Consider the following 20,798-nt stretch of genomic DNA (forward strand, 5'->3'; position numbering starts at 1 on the left):
TGCTTTCTCTTTGATTTCTTCTTTGAATTAACATGTTAATTTCTACATATTTACTCATTTCCCTATTTTTATCCTGTTATTCTAGTTTTATGCCACTGTAGTTGGAGAATATACTTGGTATCATTCAGTCTTCTTAAATTGTTAAGACTTGTTCTGTGGCCTCATATATGATCTATCCTGAAGAATGTTTTATGTGCGCTGAGAATGTGTATTTTGCTGTTGTGAATGGAATGTTCTGTATATATGTGTTAGGTTCTTTTGGTCTCTAGTGTTGTTCAAGTCTGATGTTTCCTGGTTGATTTTCTGTCTCCATGGTCTGTCCATATTTGAACATGAATATTGATATTCAAGCTCTCTTATTACTGTACTGAAGACTATTTTGCCTTCAGCTTATATACTTTATGTATTTAGGTGCTTCACTGTTATATGTTTGTTGCATGCTTCTGTACAGCTGTTAATATCCTATTGATGAATTGACCCCTTTATTATAATGACCTCTTTGTCTTTTCTGTTTCTTACTTGAAGCCTATTTGTCTCATAGAAGTATAGCCACTCCAGCTCTCCTTCAGTTACCATTTGCGTGGAATATTTTTTTTTTATCCTTTCACTTTCAGCCCATGTGTGTTCTTACTACTGTCCCTTGTAGGCAGTATACAGTTGAATCTTGGTTTTTTTTTATCCATTCAGCCACTTTTCTGATTAGAGAATTTAATCCTTTTAAAGTAATTATTGAAAGGGATTTAATAATGCCATTTTGTCAGTTTTCTGACTTTTACAGTTCTTATTATCTTCCTTTGTGATTGAATGATGTTTTGGTAGTGATACACTTTGATTCCTTTCCCTATATCTTTTTTTTAAAATTTTTAATTTTTTTATTTTTTATAAACATATAATATATTTTTATCCCTAGGGGTACAGGTCTGTGAATCGCCAGATTTACACACTTCACAGCACTCACCAAAGCACATACCCTCCCCAATGTCCATCTCTATATCTTTTGTGTATCTACTGTAGGTTTTTCCTTTGTGGTTACCATTAGGCTTACATGTAACAGTCTATTTTAAACGAATCATGACTGAATTCCCATTGCATATAAAACCTCTACATTGTACTTTTCCCCACTCTGCCATTATTTCTTAAAATATTCTTTATGCCTTTTTTTTTCTTTTCTCCTGCAACTCTCTTATGTATCTTGATATGCTAGATAGTATTCCATAGGTCTCTTATGCCATGTTAATTTGTATTCATTGTTTTTTCTTTCTCTTCTGTTCTTCAGATTGGATAGTTTCAGTTGACCTATAATTTCTACCTCTTCATTTGAAGAGACATTACTCTCATACTTCCTTTTAATTTTTTAGACATGATTTCCATTAATTCTTTAATTCCTTTATTAAAGGAATTAAAATAATTAAAATAGCTGATTTTAAAATTTTATTTATTTATTTTTTTAAGATTTTATTTATTTTTGACAGAGATCACAAGTAGGCAGAAAGGCAGGCAGAGAGAGAGGAAGGGAAGCAGGCTCGCTGCTGAGCAAAGAGCCTGATGCAGGATGCTGGGCTTGATCCCAGGACCCTGGGATCATGACCTGAGCCGAAGGCGGAGGCTTTAACCCACTGAGCCACCCAGGTGCCCCTAAAATAGCTGAACCCTAATAGTTCAGCATCTTGGCTTCCTCAGGGACAGTTTCTCTTTGTTACTTTTTTCCTATAAATGAGCCATACTTACATGTTTTTTGCATTTTTCATAATTTTTAATGTATTTTAAATAATATAATATGGTAACTCTTGAAATCAGATTCTCCTCCCTCCCCAAGGTGTATTGTTTGTGCTATTTGTTTATTTTTCTGAACTGATTAATTCTGTAAAATCTCTATTCTTTGTCTTGTGTGACCACTGAAGTTTCTGCTGGGTTAGCTTAGTGGTCAGCTAATAATTAGAAATTTCCTTAAATGCCTTAAACAAATAAATTCCCAGTCTTTACCATGGATTCTTTGTGTATTTTGGGGCATGCTTTCATTTCTCAGGCAGGCAATTTATGACTCTACTTTAGCTCTTACTTCCTGCTTTAGCAGAGCCTCATGTCCAGCCAAAGGTAAAACCTTAGGGCCTAAGTTTTTCCTTGGCCTGTATATAGTTGTCTATATGTGTGTGTGTGTGGCCTTCTAGATAAATAGCAGTGTGTTGGAACTTTCAAAACCCCCTATGGACATCTGCATTAGTCAGCTGGAACTGCTATAACAAAATACCATAGGTTATATTAGGTGGCTTAAAGAATAAATTAATTTTTTCATAATTCTGGAGGTCAGAAGTCCCAGATTAGGGTTTGGCAAGGTTGGTTTCTGGTGAGAACTTTCTTCTTGGCTTGTACACGGATCCCCATATGGCCTTTCCTCTATCTGTGCGCGCGTGTGGGGGGTGGGCAGGAGAGAGGGAAATAGACACCTCTTTGATACCTCTTCTCTTAGAAGGACCCTAATCCTGTTGGACCAGAGCTCTACCCTTACAACTTCATTTTTCTTTAATTACTTCCTGAGAGGCTCCATCTCCAAATACAGCCACATTGGAAATTAGGGCTTCAACTGTGAATTTTCAGGGAATACAAACATCCAGTCATAACAACTTCTCTTTCCCTACCTTTTTTTAATTTTTAATTTTTTAAGATTTTATTTATTTGAGAGAGAACAAGAGCACATGTAGGGAGAGGGAGAGAGAGAGAAGCAGGCAGGCACCCTGCTGAGCAGGAAGCCTGATGGGGGCTTGATCTCAGGACCCCCAGGATCATGATCTGAGCCAGAGGCAGAGGCTTAACTGACTGAGCCACCCTCCCTTTTTTCAAAAAAACAAAAAAGCAAAAAAACATAAAACCTTTCTTGATCTGCTTCTTGTTTGTACCATCTGTTATCATTGTCTCAGTCGGCTTCAGTGTTAAACAGTTGCTACTGATTGTTTTTGATAAATGCCGTGAAGGAAGTGCCTCTTAACACCAGTAAAGCTTTGAGTCAGGTCAAAATAAAGACAAGCCCTGCTAGTAAGATTTCCAGGATACTGCCAGGCATGTCAAATAATGACAGTTCTTTGATAATGTAACTTTATAAATCTTCTGCCTCCTTTAATGGCTGTAGTTGTTTGTTTCCACTGTGATTGCAAGGTTATTGGTTTTTAAGACAACTGTGGAGGAGGGGAGAAGAGGATTTAAATAGAAAAAGCTACAGTGTCCCATCACTCCCTTTTCTTACCAAGATTCAGCCATTTTTTTTTTGAGTCAGCACTCCATAGATTATTGTAAGCCTTTGGCTAATTTCTCGAATTTTGAAAAAGTTGATTTTGACAGTTTTCATAGTATATTCATTGCTTTTGTGGAGGAATTCTAGAAGTAGTCCTTAGTTTGCCATTCAGTGACTTCACCTCTTCCTTCTTTGTTAAAAATGGTTTTTCTATGTTTTTTTTCTTTGTAATCTTTTTTTCCCCTTTCCTATTGTGGTCTTGTTTTGTTTTGTTTTTGTATTTATGTTTTTATTCTGGCAGTGTGTCAGGGTGATTGCTCAAGGCCATTAGTAGTACTCAGGACTGAGGTTATTTTAAATTAAGGAACTCCTATAGTTTAAGAAGAAAATGTACTCTTAGGCTTCTTTATTTAAAACAAAAATGGTTATCTAAGAGCATTATTCACCCCTCTCTCCATATATATGTATATATTTGTTCTTAACAAATGTAAATGTATTTAACATGTACCTACATAATTTCGATACTGAGATTTGGATTTTTCCTCTATTAGATTGAGAAATATTTAACAACATGGGAGATTTTAAATAGGTCATGCATTCTTGTAGCCTTCTAGACTAAAAGATCAATTCAAGTTGCCCATTTTATGTCCTAGTATGAACCAGGGCATTTTCCAGCTTTCTACTTAAAAGGTAGAAAATTCTCACATTATTACTATTTATCAGAGTTGCCATTGCAACATTTAGAAAATAGTCATAATCCTCTTTCTTTGTGTCTTAATTACTTGGAGAGCTTTTTTCATAGGTATAATGTTTACAAATTAATAGTTTTGCTTGTTTTCTTTTTTTTAGAATCTCAAAATGTGGATTTTGTTTGTAGTGTTCTTGTGGTGGCTGATCAGCTTCTTATAACTCGATTGAAAGGGATGTGTGAAGTAGCATTAACTGAGAAACGTGAGTACTTTTGAATTTGAGTATTACTATGTTTTCAGGTTGGTATAGGATTATTCGTTGACTTTATGATTCCATTTGTGGTAAAATGCACCATTATTTTTTTGAATCATGAAAAATATTAAAACATTTAAGCTATTTTGTGTCATTGTAAGCACATTCTTATTTCAGATGTGTAAATAGGTGAAAATACATACATCTTATAATTGAAATATGTTAAGTTTTTTGAAATGTTGTAAAACCTTGAATTATGAAGATGTTAGGAAATTTATTTTGAAATTTCAAAGGTGAGTGTTTGAAAGAAATTTTTTCCTTTTGCCCTGGTCTTGGCTGTAAGTCTATGTTTAGCTACTTGTTACTGTTTGCTGGAATTTTTATATAATTGTCTCATTGATGTATTTGATCAAAACACATCTCTTTTCTCTTAAACTCTTCTTTCTTTCTCTGTTCATTATTTCATTTAATGAATACTTCATTTTTAAAAAATGCTCTTTATTTATTTGTCAGAGAGAGAGTGTGTGCATGTACAAGCAGGGGGAACAACAGGCAGAGGGAGAACCAGGCTCCCTGCTGAGCAAGGAGCCTGATACAAGACTTGATCCCAGGACCCTGAGATCATGACCTGAGTGGAAGGCAGATGCTTAATCAACTGAGCCATCCAGGCGTCCCTGAATACTTCATTATTTCAGTTAATTGTATTGCTGTCTTTTTGAACATACAACTTTTGAAACCCAAAGCTGTTTTTTATGTTATTTTGTTCTTTGCATCCAAATTCTTTCAGTTGCCAGAATTGATGCATCTTTAACTATATTTATTGACCACTTTCCCCCCACCTTTTTATTCTGTCACTCTGCTAGTTGAGTTCACTGATATCTGTCCCTTCTGTGTAATGTCACGGTAATCTTTTAAGTCCTCTTTCTCTCTACTTCTCTTTTTGTTCAGTCTTTCTGTTGGAAGTATTATATGTCTTTTCTCTTTAGGTATTTTTAATTGCTTACTCTAGGATAAAGGTTAGGTTTTCTTAGCCTGATATAAAAGCTTCTAATTTTATCTTTGTTCATCTTCATTGTCTCATTTCCACTTTAGGAAGTATGAAGTGATTTCCTGTCAGAATTTCTAATTTGTATTTGCTGATAATTTGTTTTAGCTCTAGTGTCTTACTTAATTACTTTTCTTGAGCTTTATGGAATATCTTCTCCTTGGTTATCAAAAAGAAATGTTTGTTGCATTCTTTATTTTAATATAACAGGAATAAAGTAAACATATTGGAGATATTTTCAGCTATTCAATTGACTTTCCTGGTATGCTTGGATATTCTTTTTTGGCCTATGCTGCACAACTATCCTATAAATGAATAGCTTGATCATCCTAGAACTTAGCAAGAGAAGGGTTCAACAGAAGTCTGGTCTCTTAGTATAGGGCAGTCCTTGTTTCCAATTCTAAAATTTTTGTATGATCCATTTTCGTGAAATGGGAGACTTTGGGTTCATAATTAGTCGAAACTTTAGGTTTGGTTAGGAGTGGGACAAAGACCATAATTGATTGCAGTTGTACCTTTTGATGGCATTATAAGGAAGAAAGAAAAACAAATGTGGAGTATGCCAAGTATAGAAAACAGTTCTGTTCCTCTGTTAGAACTCACAGTAAATAAATAATGGAGGGGTTTGGGAAGCCAAAGTTACATGCTACGTAGGTAGAATATTCTGAGATGGTCTCTAGCAAATTAGGATACTTCATATGTAAAGTTACTGGGATTGTAATAAAATCCAGAGTCTTTTGTACAGTATGCCAGATTCTACACTGGCATAAATAATAATACAGTGATATTTAAATGCAGTTGTTTTCCAAATATATTGAGTATGTATTTATATAAATACACCCACATAAATTCTGATGGATTACTCAATATAAATATGTTTTATAGACTGATTTAATTAGTTTCTTTTAGTCTTTTTTTAAAATTACCCTTAATGTTACCTCGAATTTTAAAAATTTATTTATTTATTTATTTTTAAAGATTTTATTTTTTTATTTGACAGAGAGAAATCACAAATAGGCAGAGAGGCAGGCAGAGAGAGGGGGAGGCAGGCTCCCTGCCAAGCAGAGGAGCTTTCTTTCCACTTTAGGACACCCAGGTGTCCTTCAATTTATTTTTTTAAGCATATTCTATTTTTTAATTTTTGAAAGTCATCTCCGTGCCCAACATAGGTTCAAATCCATCCCAAGATAATAGTTGCAGGCTCTACTGACTGAGCCAGCCTCTAGTTTATCTTGGTCTTAAGATCTTTTTAGTTTTATAGGAGAGAGAATAACAATTCTGTGTTACATAAATGAAAAGGAAAGTTATTTATCGATGGAAGTTGAAACTATTCCAAAAATGTAAGGTGGAAGTTTGTCAGTTATTATGTGTTTGCTTTCAGATGACACTGTAACACGTCATCTGGATTTTCTTTTGGTGTGCTTATTTCTCCTCATAACCAGTCATTTAAAATTACTTTGGCACACTGAGATGGAAAGTAGCATTCTAAATTTGCCTTAGTATAAGTTATTTTGGCAAGAAACTACTTTCAGGGGCGCCTGGGTGGCTCAGTGGGTTAAGCCTCTGCCTTTGGCTCAGGTCATGATCTCAGGGTCCTGGGATCGAGCCCCACATCGGGCTCTCTGCTCCACAGGGAGCCTGCTTCCTCTCTCTCTCTCTGCCTACTTGTGATCTCTCTGTCAAATAAATAAATAAAATCTGTTTAAAAAAAAAATTAAAAAAAAAAAAGAAACTACTTTCAGTTTTTCTTCCTCTTAATGTTCAGAGCTGACAACTTTAAACATAAGTATATTGTATTTGCTGTAGTAGCATGGCTTTCGTCTCATTTTGAGTATCTTTTCTTTGTAGTTACCCTAAAGAATGCTGCTATGATACTGGAATTTGCAGCAATGTATAATGCTGAACAACTGAAACTGTCTTGTTTACAGTTTATAGGACTGAATATGGCTGCTTTACTTGAAGCAAGGTAGGTTGGGTGCATACATTATATGACTGTTGTAAAAGTGATTATTTACACATGATAGTAGATATATTAGTAATTTAAAAAGGTATAATGATAAATTACAGCTTTGTAGAAAATAAAATGTAAGGGATTTCAGTCATTCCCTCAGTATTTGAGTGCCTAATATATGCCAGCCACTGCTAAGATACATCAGGGAGCAAAACAGACAAAATCCTTGCCCTCAATGGAGAGCTTCCATTCTTGTTGGAAATTTGTAGGAAAATATTATTAAAGGTATATTCTTTATATGTATGCATATCTCTTTGCTTGTCTAGGCTGATTTACAACTATGTTACATAGGCTTTTGGAAACTATATATAATACTAATTAAGACAGCACATAACTATTTCACATGTAAACATGTGAAAATTTTGTTACTGGTTGATTTTCTTTTCTCTTTGCATTTTTCTCTTTGGATATTTCTTATATTACATATTGCTTCTTTAGTCAAACTTAGGCTGCAGCAGATGGCCTGAAAACTTTAGTTGGTTTAGTTTGTTGGAAGCTGGTATGAATATTTAAATCTTTATGTTGAAATTAAAGAGTAATGAAATGATTCTTTGAGAAATGACACATTTTATATAAAACAATTGGCTGAATATATACACCCTATTTTATAAGCTAGTATTTCATATTACTGATGTTTACTTGGATTGAAAAGATTTGTTAATGTTAATAATTTAGGAGTCATAGGTATTTTAGAATTAGAGGGATCTTAGAAACTTCATCCTATTGTTTTTAATGATCTTTAGTGGAGTTGTTCAATGAAATAAATATACAGATTTCATTTTTAATATAAGGTAAAATTTTTATTACTGTAGTTAGTGGTGAGAAAAATGAGTGTTCTGGGGAAGTTTTAGATGAGAGTTCTTCATGCACTTAGCATTTTTCAAGCTCTAGTATCATTTATTTGTGTATTTTATTTTAGCCATAAAATGATAACTAATACTATGTGCCAGGAAGCATCCTAAAAGTGCTATGCAGATCTCAGTTGATTTTCGTGGAAACTGATGAAGTCGATTCTGTTTATAACCTCATATTACAGATGAGAAAACCCAGGAACCCTTTTTTTGCAAGGAATCAAAATCTTGATCTATATAATTTAGTATAAATGAAAACAGATTTTTAAAAAAAGAATTTATTTATTTAACAGAAAGACACAGCGAGAGAGGGAACATAAACTGGGGGGAGTGGGAGAGGGAGAAGCAGGCTTCCTGCTGAGCAGAGAGCCCGATGCGCAGGGAGCCCAGTGTGGGACTGGATTCCAGGATGCTGGGATCATAACCTGAGCCAAAGGCAGACGTTTAGTGACTGAGCCACCCAGGTACCCCTGCAAACAGATTTTTGATATCTCACCTTTCACAGTCAGGATAATCTTAATGAAACTGATTCTAAAATATGATTGAAATAAGAGTGTTCTGATTTTTAGAGGTGAATCACTAATAGATTCTTAATAATTGCTATATAGGGTTAAATTCAGAGGAAAGTCTTTTGGCAATGTAATGCTTTGTTATTTTGTGAAAATGCTTTTCAAATGTAAATTAATGTTATGGGATGTTAGACAATAGGATTTTATTTTATTTCAGTTTTTAAAAGATTTTATTTATTAGAGAGTGAGTGAGAGAGCACATACAAGTTAGGGGAGGAGTAGAGGGAGAGGGAGAAACAGACTCCCTGCTGATCAGGGAGCCTGACATGGGTCTTGGTCCCAGGACCCTAAGATCCTGACCTGAGCCAGAAGCAGATGCTTAACCAACTGAGCCACCCAGGTGCCCCTTTGCAATGTGATTTAAAATGCCTCTGGTGTTTTAGTATCAGAACCTGGTATTTATTCTAGTTTCAGAATAAATTTCTTTGCTGACATTACATTAATAATTGTAATCAAAACAGTTTTTTTTTTTAACTTTTTTTTTTTAACTTTGCCTTGCCAAATTAAGCTCATGCAGTTTCAGATAAGGAATCAACCAAAATACAAAACAAGCACCAAATCTATCTAAGATATGATATTGGAAAATGATATGTCTCAGTACCATTGTTCAGTTGTTATGTTGTGACAAGTGTGTCAGGCGAACCATTAAGAATGGCACTTAGTAGATATCACTTGTATAATTTAACACGAGTAGGTGTGCATAACTTGCCATAAAACAAAGATTTGTACAAATTTAACCATTCCTTATCAAATATGTGTTTCCTAGGGGTGTAAATAAATATTTACAGAGATGTTAAAAAGGAGAACTGCACCAAAACAAGTTAATTATCATCAAAATGTTAAGAACTGGTATGGTACAGATTTGAATAGGCAAGTTGTTTTGCATTTGTAAAGATAGTTTAAAATATATTTTAGAATGTAAGTTTTGATTTAAGTTTTCACTTAAATGCTTTAGAAGTATCTCTTTGGAACTTGGGAGTTCCTTGAAATTTACTTTGAATACAGCTGATCTAGTCCAAACATTTTATGCATCATGAACATACTAAAGCCTAAACGGGTAAATTGAGTTGCTCAAAGTCATGCAGTGATAGTTCTAGATAGAATTAAGGTATCATGTTAGGCCATTGTTCTGTCAGTATAGTGCTCCTACTGTAGCTAAAGATTGGAAAGTTGGAGAATGAATACACATGGTCCTTGATTTACTATGGTTTGACTTAGGATTTTTCAGCTTTATGGTGCTGTGGAAGTGAAATACGTTTAATAGAAACTGTCCGTTGAATTTTGAATTTTGATCTTTTCCTCTTGCTAGTGATAAGTAGTACAGTACTCTCTGGTGATCCTGGGCAGTGGCAATGAGCCACGGTTGCCAGTGACATACAGAAAGACAAGGCTGTAAACAACTGACATGCTTATTTTTTACTTTCAATAGAGTAATTAATAAATTCATAGGATATTCAACACTTTATTATAAAATAGGCTCTGTAGGCTAACGTATGTGTTATGAGCATGTGTAAGGTAGCTTAGGCTAAGCTGTGATGTTCAGTAAGTGGGTATATTAAGTGTATTTTTGACTTAAGAGATTTTTAACTTTTGATGGATTTATTGGGATGTCAAGGAAGAACTGTAGTTGCTATTTTGCTACAATATAAATGATAGAAAAATCTTTTCGAAGAGTTGAGTTTTATTGAAGATGTTTGAAGATTGCTGCTTATTTGAAATATATAACTTCCAAAAAGAATTTATAGCAGCTGTCATATTAATGATTATAAAAAATAACTGTTACTTATTCAGAAATGTAAAATGTCTCTACATATTTGAAAAATCTTGATAAATATTAGGTTACTTAAGTCTTAAAATAGAATTTTGTATCGTGTGTTTTAGGTCTCTTGATGTTTTAAGTGAAGCTGTTTTGAAGGATCTTTCTGTCTTTTATAGAAAAATGGTAAGGTTTATGTTTTTTTCAATAATATGATCAAACTAAAGTGGTATTATTAGGTCAGACTTCTCAGTAGAGTAATTTCCTAATGAATTCTAACATATTAGGATCTTTTAAAAATGAGGATATAAATTTTTTTACAGATCCCACAGATTAGTATGATAATTTTATACTTAAATATTTTTAATTTTGATTATTTTAATTGCTCTATAAATGAAAGTTCTTGAAAGCTTTTCTTTATTTATTAATTTACCAAATGTCAGGGCAGTACAAATACGTGGATGCACATGATCCCTAAGAAATAGATTAATTTGTATTTGATAAAAAGTAGAGCTTTTTTTGAAAAGGTGACAGTTTTTTAGAGTAAAAATGAATGAACCTAACCAGGTTTTTCTCATTATCATGAACGTAGGAAGTCATTAAGCATTCTAGACTTTTCCTTGTTAATGTTACCACATATCAGTATGAACAAGCGGGATATACCTATTTTTTTTTAAAAAGTCTTTATACATTTTGTATTTAACAAGGGACACCTTTTTTTTTTTTTTTTAATAGATTCCAGCAATGGATAGAAGAGTCATTACACCATATCAAGATGGACCAGATATTAGCTATTTGGAAGTAGAAGATGGAGATATCTTTTTGAAAGAAGAAATAAATTTGGAACAGAATTATTCGTAAGCTTTGTTGCTCTTTTTTTCTTTTCCTTTTCTTCTCTCCTCCTCCTTTGTCCACCCCCAGTTTTTTACACTAGTAACACTTACATGCTTAAGAAGAAAAATTGGAGAATCCTGATGTAAGTATGTATTTATGTTTATTCTTAGCCTTATTATAAGAGAATAAGTGCATAATTGTTTGCAGATGTAACAGAATTAACTATAAATATAAAAGGAATACAACCGTCAAGTTAACAATCTGGCTGAATAAGTGCATTTATCTTAGCTACCTTCCCAAACCCTGCTGAAATTATAATAAATAAGAAAGGCATATTGCACTAAAGAGAACAGGAAAGGAGAAAATAGAAGATTTATGGTTTTTGAAGTTGGAAAGGGATTGCTGAGAGTAATGACTTAGAACAGAAAAAAGACTAAAACAGAATTCCAGAAAGGCTTAATTCTTAAGAATTAGAGGTAGCAGATTTATGAAGATTAGGGTGAGTTGTTAGATTCAGAAAAAAACATTTTTAGAAATTCTAATATAGAGCTTTACCTCTTTCTGAATCCCATTTACCCAAGTGATTGCCTCTCCTATCCATCTTGACAGAAAGATTTGCCCTCTAGAGATTTTGAATCTAAGAGGAGTGCACTATGGATTTTTTTCTATGAAAACTTGACTGGTTCAAGAGAGAGGGCCTGTAGTGACTGACATTTGGGAATTCTCCAACAAAATATCCCAGGTTCTACATTATCTCCCTGTAGTGTGGCCAACCACTTAACAAGCCCTGTTTAGAATTTCCAATCTTCATCTTAGACTCACTTATCAACTGGTTACAGAATTACTTTCCTTCTACTTGATAAATGACTTATTAAAATCTTTGGGCATTCAAGGTATTTACTATATATATACTATGTATACTAACTATGTAGCTTACTGAGAAACTGGTCTTGGGTTCCAGAGGTTTTTTTTTTTAATCCCTTTAGCATCTGGGTTACTTGCAGTCTCTGATACCTGATTATTTTACTTTTCAAAGTATTTTCCTATATACTATCTTTTTTTTTTTTTTTTTAAGATTTTATTTATTTATTTTGAGAGAGAGCCAGCAAGAGCATAAGCAGGCCGAGAGGCAGGCCGAGGAAGAGGGGGAAGTAGGCTCCCCAGTGAGCAGGCAGCCTGGTGTGGGACTTGATCCTAGGAGCCTGGGATCATGACTTGAGCCAAAGGCAGATACTTAACTGACTGAGTCAATCAGGTACCCTATACCATCTTATTTCTAACTTTCACAGAAATAGTAGAGCCAGAACAAGTTAGATTATCACACTGAATTTCACTAAAACATGTAATTTGCTCTGGGCCACATAGATAAATGCAACTAGAGCATGTATATTTTTTGTATTCTTTGACTAATATGCTGTATGTATTCATTTGCTCAAAATACATAGTTCTGTTGTTAATCTGTAGCTTCTAAAAATGAATTTCATATTTGCTTTTTTTCTAGGGAAAGTTTGTTCAAGAAGGCAAAAACAAAAGCAAAAAAGAAGCCACGTAAACGTTCAGATAGTTCTGGAGGTTATAACCTTTCAGATGTTATTCAGAGTCCACCATCCACAGGTTAGTGAAAGTATCTTAGGATATATTTCCTGATCTAATCTTTCATGTCTCTGTTCTCTATTTCATTTAACATGTATTAAATACTATTGTATCCCACTTGCCAGGGTTAGGATTAGCCTATTGTAATAGAAAATAGTCTTTGTCTTAGGGAGGCTACAGAAAATGATAGTATATTGTAATAAATATTCTGACTGAAGTTTGCTTTGGGAGCACAAAAGAAGAGCCCATATTCGTCTGAGAAAATCAGGAAAGACCTCTTAGAGGAAAATAATACGTGAGTTGCATCTTCAAGAATGAGGAGTTGGCCAAGAAAAGGAGACAGGCTAATATACATACAAAGCAAAGGCGGCATTATGCTCCCAAGACTAGAGGCACTAGAGAGAACTGCACATTTCTTACGCTTGTAGTTCAGCTGAGTCAGCCATATAGGGTATGTGCATATAGGCGGTAGTTGAAAACTGGTCAGATTTTAGAGGCATTTTATGCTAACCCAAGGAATTTTAATTTTATTCTGAAGGCTGTGGGTAGTTAGTTGATGGAGGTCTATCTATCTACCTACCTATTTATATATATATTTTTGGCGGGGATCGGGGAGGAGACGGAGATCTGGGGGAGGGGCAGCAGGAGAGGGAGAGAGAGAATACCAGGCAGACTCCATGCCCAGTGAGAACCCCAACACTGTTTGCTGTCACACCCTGACATCATGACCTCAGCTGAAATCAAGAGTCAGACACTCCACCAGTTGAGTCTCCCAGGTACCCCTAGTTGATGGATTTTTAAGGCATCTGATGTGAATGAATAAAGTTTATGTTTTTAGAAAGACCACTCTGTCTGGTGGCATAGAGGGTTAGAGATATACAAAACATGGCACAGATACTATTATCACATGGATTAATTTCATTTATATCAGTAATGTCATGTGCATTAGGTTATAATCTAGTAATATAATACAACACATTTCATATCTCTGCATTATGTGAGCTGTTTGAAAATAAAGGTTATATAGTTTTTCTAAAATTTTTGTTTATTTTGGAAATCTTATACTAAAAAGATGAAGAAAAATGGAAATCTGTATACCCTTCATTCAGATGTATCATTAACCTCTTACCACATTTACTTTTTCTTATAGACTTTTATTGCTATTTTCCCTCATCCTCCAAACCTTCTAAACAATTTTTATAGATCCACTTGGAATTTGTAGGCATGATATTTTAATGTGAATTAATATTAATATGACTTTCCTAAGAATAAGGTTATTATTCTACATAACCACAATATCACTATCACATCTACAGAATCATCGCATCTAAGACAACTGGCATTAATTCACTAATATGTAGCATTATAATCTCTGTCCAGATTTCTCTAATTGTCCAAGAATGTTTTTGTAGCTTTTTATGTTTTGACCTTAAAAAAGATCTAGTATTCTATGAAGAAAGACAATGTCTTTTTAGTCTCTTTTAACTAGAGCAGCAGTTCTCACATCTTTTTGTTTTCAAAAGTTCAGGCCAGTGCTATACTAGATTCATTTGATTAGATGCAGATTAAACTACCTAAATTTTAATATTTTCTTTAGATAAAAATTCGGAAGTATGACCATAAAATACTGAGACTGCAGTATGGCTTTAAGAAATGATATGTGTGTTTATAGCAGTAAGACATAAACAGGTACAATTTCTATAAGCAGTATTTTCATAGTCAGTCAGCCTGATAAAGTAAGTTTGAAATATTCAAGTGCACAGTTTTGTCCCTGTGGGGGGAGGGGAGGAGTTGTCATTCAGAGTAAAGAAAGAATGTCTTTTTATGTTTAACATGATGTACAATTGTGGTACTTGATGTTTCAGTAATGCTCAAAGGATAAATCATGTCAAGAATAGTTGTTTTAGATAATACAAAAAGATATACAAAGGATAATATACCTAAATATAAAAAAGATCATCATATACCTAAATTGATTGATGAAGCACCGAAGATAGGTCTTTCACATTTACTACATCTGATTCCCATTTTAGGAATGTAAAATTCTGTGATTTTGTGTTCTCTGTGTTACATGAGTTACCCCTAGTCCTTAGAAGGACACATGGGTGGATTGATGGAAAGATGGAATAAATGGAGAGACAGTCATGAAACTAGTGATTTTTCCAGTTACCTAAAAGACTTAGGGAAAAAGCAGATATTTGATTTTATTTATTTATTTATTTATTTGCAAGACCATGAGTGGGGGGTGAGGGGAGGGTAAAGCAGAGGGAGAGGGAGAAGAACAAATAGACTCTATGCTGACCATGGAGCCTGCTATGGGGTTGGATATCAGAACTATGAGATCCTGACCTCACTGAAACCGAGTCTTACAGCTTGATTGACTGAGCCATCCAGGCACCCCATTTGGTTTACTTTAAGTTGTGATACTATTAGCACAGGTGTTAGAATCTTAGCATTTCATAACTGGAAGAGACATTAATAATGATCTAGTTTATGTCCCTTCCTTTAAACCTGAGGAAACAAACTCAGAAAACTTCAGTGATTTGAGGCAGTGACAGGCAGAAATAGAATTTATTTTTTAAATTCCAGTACTGTGTTCTTTATGCTGTACTACTCTATTTGTGGCCAAAGCAGATGATGAGTTAGAGGTCAAATTTATTTAATTTTTTAAGCTTTTATTTATTTGAGAGAGAGAGCACATGCCAAGGAGAAAGGCAGAGGGAGAAGCAGGCTTCTCACTGAGCAGGGAGCCCCATGTCGGACTCAATCCCAGAGCCCTGGGATCATGACTTGAGCAGAAGGCAGATGCTCAACTGACTGAGCCACCCAGGTGCCCCTTAAAGGTAAAATTTAAACTGGGGACCAAAAAGACTTCTGGAAGTAAATTTATTTTTATTGATCCTTAACATTAGACAAAAGACATTCTGTGAAAATGTTTTATACGAAAATTAGTTGTGGGCCACTTTAAACCTCATCTTTATTCATTAGATTTATTTCTGACTGACCTTTGGGAGCATTCTGGCATTAAATATACTCTCTTTAGAGAAAAATTTGCTGCTGGGGTGCTTGGGTTGAAGAGTTGGTTAAATAACCATTCTTGGTTTCAGCTCTGGTTATTGATCTTGCGGTCATGAGATCTAGCCTTGTGTCCTGCTCCATGCTCAGTGTGGAGTCTGCTTGGGATTCTCTCTCCCTCTGCCCTCCCTGCTCATGTTCTTCTTCTCACTGAAGTGAACAAATACGTCTTTAAAAAAAAATTCGGTGCCCTTAAAAACATTTAAAAGATTATGGGGGTGCTGAATGTTGATTCCAAACTATTTTAGCAGTGACAGCAATGAAAGAGACATTGTCAAAGTGATTTACTTTAAAGAAAACACACTTATTTGAATGTATGAGAGCTATGTTTTATTTTGAAGTCATTTGTAAAACTTTAAGTTACTTGTGGTTATAGCTCATATATGTGTGTTAATGTTTTTTTGCTACCTCATATAGATCCTACTAAAATTGAAATATGTGAAAAAAACACATGAGCTTAAACAAAAGTTTATTGTTTCCCCTATTTACATCTGAAATGACTCTGATGTATGAATGAATACGGATACCAGATATGTCAGGGAGACAGGTATTTAGGTTACCTAGGAGAATTAATGGTATGTACATTTCATAACAACCCTTTTGCTTTAGGTGATAAACTAATTAAAATAGCTTTCAATCCACAGGTTTATTTTTTTTTCCCCAGAAGTAAAAATCCTCCAATAAGCCCCAGTTTGCTTAAGCATAGACTCTGCTACTGGGCTAGTCTGTTAACTAGAATAGAAATGCTATACAATGTTCTCCCACACAGAATGGGGCCAGTACCTCTCTGCATGGGTACAGAGAACTTGGTACAGAGAGATGAGAAAGGGGAAGGTCTGAAGTTTATTAATTCTTTCTTTTTTATGGAGAAGTTCTGAATCACTTCTTTAAGAAGTGCCTTCCTTCGGTTCATTGCATAATTGTTGTGTAATTGAAATGGCTGAAGCTATTCTTTAAAGTCTTCTCCATTTCAGTTTTTTACTTTAACTGATTTTTTCATCAGTTAGCTTGAATTGTCAAGATTTGATACAGTGAATATAATATAAATGTTATTAAATCTCCGGATAAATGGAAGTTTTTAGCTCTATTTAGTTCACTGAATGTAATATACTTGTTTAATGTATACGTGTTTAAATATTTTTTTAAAATTTTACCTTTCAGGATTATTAAAGTCTTGTAAGACCAATTCTGCAGAATCTCTTCCAGAACTGTTGACATCAGACTCTGAAGGAAGCTATGCCGGAGTGGGTAGTCCTAGAGATTTACAGTCTCCTGATTTCACAGCAGGATTTCAGTCAGAAAAACTCGAGGTTTGCTTTTATTTCTTCAAATTTTAGATCTACAGACAATTTATCTTTAGTTTTTTATTATTTTTTGCTCTATCTTTAAAATACTCTCCTGGCTGGTTTATAAAAAAAAAAATAATAATATGTGTAGTATTAGTTTTCTCAAATTTGCATTATGTTTCTAGTTTTAAAGATTCTAATGGCAGTTTGAGCCTTTTATGACATTATATTTCTAATCCTCTTTCTGCAATTAAAGTATAATGTTGATACAGAATATAGCAACACTGTATAGACCTATGGAAGAATATATTTAAGCTAAATTACTTGTCAAAACTGTCAAGGGGCACCTGGGTGGCTCAGTCGGTTAAGCTACTGCCTTCAGCTCAGGTCATGATCCCAGAGTCTTGGGATTTGAGTCCTGCATTGGGCTCCTTGTTCGGGATGGAGCCTGCTTCTTTCTCCGCCTCTGCCTGCCACTCTGCCTGCTTGTATGCTCTCTCTCTCTCTGACAAATAAATAAATAAAATCTTTAAAAAAAAGCCAAACTGTTAAAATAATTTTGAAAGTAAGCCTAACTTCACATTCCACATAGTCTCTTTCCTCTATCATGTTGTTAGGAGCAATACAATCTGGAGTAGAGTTCTCCGATTCTAGCATAACTGACATTATGCTGCAGAATTTTAGTTTGGTTAAACTCTGGGGGGGGGCATTTTTTAGATATATCTTAACCTTTTATTCCATAATCGTTAATCTATGGGAAAGTAAAGTGTCTAACTTACTAGATACAGTCATTTTTCTCTAACCCCTAGACCTCCACAGAACTATTAGGACTTTGAGAAATTCATGAGACAATGGAAAATTTACCCATTCTTCTTGGTATTCTAGGCCTCACGGATTGATTTTTTTTTTTTATGTGTTTTTTTAAAATTTTATTTTTATTTTTTTTTGTGTGTGTGTAGTATAGAAGTTTGGGGGCAATTCATATATAACCTGAAGGTGGTATAGAAGACAGATGAGGTTTAAAAGGAAGATTAAAGGCATGCTGACAGTGTCTGGCAATAATCTTCTATCCTGGCAATGGAAATAGCCATTTTAATAACTTCTTTGACCTACTGTAATGGCAATTCTTTCAGGGTTTCTTTTGAGCTGTCAATATTATTTAACTTTTAATTTTAATCAGAGTGAATTATATGACATTAATATGAAACAAAATGAAAGTTCGGCATAAAAGTCATGGACATTAATTTTAAGGTTATTGATTTATACCTTATTTGAACAACTTCATTAATGTGTTTCTTTTTTTTTTTTAATGTGTTTCTTTAATACTAATGTTAATAGGGATTTAATGTGCAAACTTACTCCCCAAAGATTATTCCCAAAGCTCATGATAATTGGGTTATAGTCACTGATAAGTTTTGAGAATTGGTTAAGGTACTAAACTAGAAGAATGCTGGATGACTCTTGTTATATTATGCTTTAATATACTTTAACCAACAATTTAAGTACCAACTATATGTTAGATACTATACTAGGTGCCTGCTCTTACTCATATTTTAAATTTTTCTTTTTTTTATCTCCAGGGGAAAATTAAACCGTATGTTAATGGTATACCGCCTACATATTCTAGAGAAGATTTAAAACCATGGGAAAAATCACCAATACTTAATGTATCTGCTCCACAGACCATTCCAAGTAACAGAATTGATACTACAAGCTCTTTAAGTTGGGTTGCTGGGTCTTTCAGGTAGGATTTTCGTTTTGTTGTGTGCCTATTTGAGAAATACTCATTTTTATTCCTGTGGAAATTTTAATGAAGCACATTTTACAAGTATTAATGTAAATTTCTAATGCACAGAAAACTACCTATGTGCATACAAATTAGTGGCCAGCTAAAATAAGCACTTTTCCCCCCAGAATTTAGTTCCCTTTGTACTGTCATTTGTGAAAACTGGCAAATACTACATGACACAGAGATATCTATATCTAGATGTATTGATTTAATAGCTGTTTTTTTTTTTTTTGATAGTCTTCCTGAATGGGAGTTTTAACTAATATATACTATTTTGTCATTTGTTGGCTTACTTTATCTTTTTTTTTTTTTTTTAGCACATTAAAGGGTATTTAAGTTCTCACAAAATGTATTGTTATTCAGTTATTTTTCAGAGGTTTCTTGCCTATATTAAATCCATGTTTTTCTTTTGTTTGGAAAAGTGAATTTTTTAAATTGGAGTAGATATAATTAGAATGCAGTATTCTTTTGAAGTGTTTATTGAGTTGTGCTTCATCTTTATATTACCTACTATGGTTTATCATAGGCTAAAACTTAATTAACTCACAATTATATATTATATAATTATATATATATGACTCACAATTATTTATATTTATATAATTATTTTGAAATGTACTGTATTTTACAAAGTTGGAAGACCAGAACTAGACTGTTTTATTAAATATGTTTTAAGACTAATATGCTTGGGGTAATATCAGCAAAATAGATTGGCTATTTCTAATAAAATTTTTTTTTCTCATTATAGTATTAAATCCCTCAGCTGGGTTTCTAATATTATTGAGCACTCGCAAGCTTCACTGTTAAATTTTTGCTGTTAACATTAGACAATAGTGGGGCGCCTGGGTGGCTCAGTGGGTTAAGCCGCTGCCTTCGGCTCAGGTCATGATCTCAGGGTCCTGGGATCGAGTCCCACATCGGGCTCTCTGCTCGGCAGGGGGCCTGCTTCCCTCTCTCTCTCTCTCTCTCTCTGCCTGCCTCTCTGTCTCTCTGTCTACTTGTGATCTCTGTCTGTCAAATAAACAAATAAAAAAAATCTTTAAAAAAAAAAATTAGACAATAGTAAGACTTTTGTTAAAAATAGAATATAATTTGCAAAAAAAAAAAGAATATAATTTACAAGTTCTGTTCATCTTAAAGGATAAGAATTTATGCATAACTTTGATTACTTCTGTGTGAGTTGGATAAAAAATCATTCTATCACTCGGCCTTTTTTATTTTCTTTTTTCTTTTTAAGAGTTTGAGTTAGATTTCAGATGTATTTAGTTGTTCTATGTAGACATAAAAGTAGCTTTCATTCAGGGTATACTTTTTGAATTTGGCCATAGCTGACAAACCTAATCGTCTCATTATCAATCTTATTTATAGTTTACAGTTTCAGTGAAGTTTGGGGGTTGGACTTTATGGATCAAGAACTGTGTTGTAAAGTACCTTTTATATGTATTTTAGTCCTATCAGCCCTCCTGTCATGGATCTCAGAACCATCATGCAGATTGAAGAAAGTAGACAAAAATGTGGAGCTACACCAAAGACAAATTTGGGGTTGGTTTAAAAAAATCATAAAAAAGGAAAGACTGTGTTGTTTCATAGTTCTGTTCTAAAGAATTGGAAAGACCTACTGGACTTTTTTTGTTTTTCTATATTTGATATTTAACTCATATTATAAGCTCTTTCCTGGGCATTCTTAACATTTCTTAAATATATGCTAAAGATTGAGTTGGATTGATAGTCCAGCTCTTGTGGAATATGGTGTTGATTATCAAAAATAGGCCTCTAAAATGATCATTGTGGATATTTTTGATGCAAGTGTAATACATTAGT

General features: G+C 33.9%; 1 protein-coding gene across 3 annotated transcripts in view; it reads left to right on the top strand.

Annotated features, from left to right (window-relative positions):
* The window catches only part of IBTK (inhibitor of Bruton tyrosine kinase), a 97,042-nt gene that overhangs the window by 49,788 nt on the left and 26,456 nt on the right, over positions 1 to 20,798 (top strand). For all 3 annotated transcript variants that reach the window (XM_044246645.1, XM_044246661.1, XM_044246652.1), the window contains exons 17-24: positions 4,076 to 4,177; positions 7,062 to 7,179; positions 10,526 to 10,586; positions 11,136 to 11,257; positions 12,736 to 12,848; positions 17,064 to 17,212; positions 18,769 to 18,932; positions 20,427 to 20,519. In XM_044246645.1, the coding sequence (XP_044102580.1) occupies positions 4,076 to 4,177; positions 7,062 to 7,179; positions 10,526 to 10,586; positions 11,136 to 11,257; positions 12,736 to 12,848; positions 17,064 to 17,212; positions 18,769 to 18,932; positions 20,427 to 20,519 (922 nt within the window). The remainder of the gene's footprint in view (positions 1 to 4,075; positions 4,178 to 7,061; positions 7,180 to 10,525; positions 10,587 to 11,135; positions 11,258 to 12,735; positions 12,849 to 17,063; positions 17,213 to 18,768; positions 18,933 to 20,426; positions 20,520 to 20,798) is intronic.

The sequence above is a fragment of the Neovison vison genome, chromosome 1 (genome assembly GCF_020171115.1).
Source record: "Neovison vison isolate M4711 chromosome 1, ASM_NN_V1, whole genome shotgun sequence".
In the NCBI taxonomy this organism is placed as follows: domain Eukaryota; kingdom Metazoa; phylum Chordata; class Mammalia; order Carnivora; family Mustelidae; genus Neogale; species Neogale vison.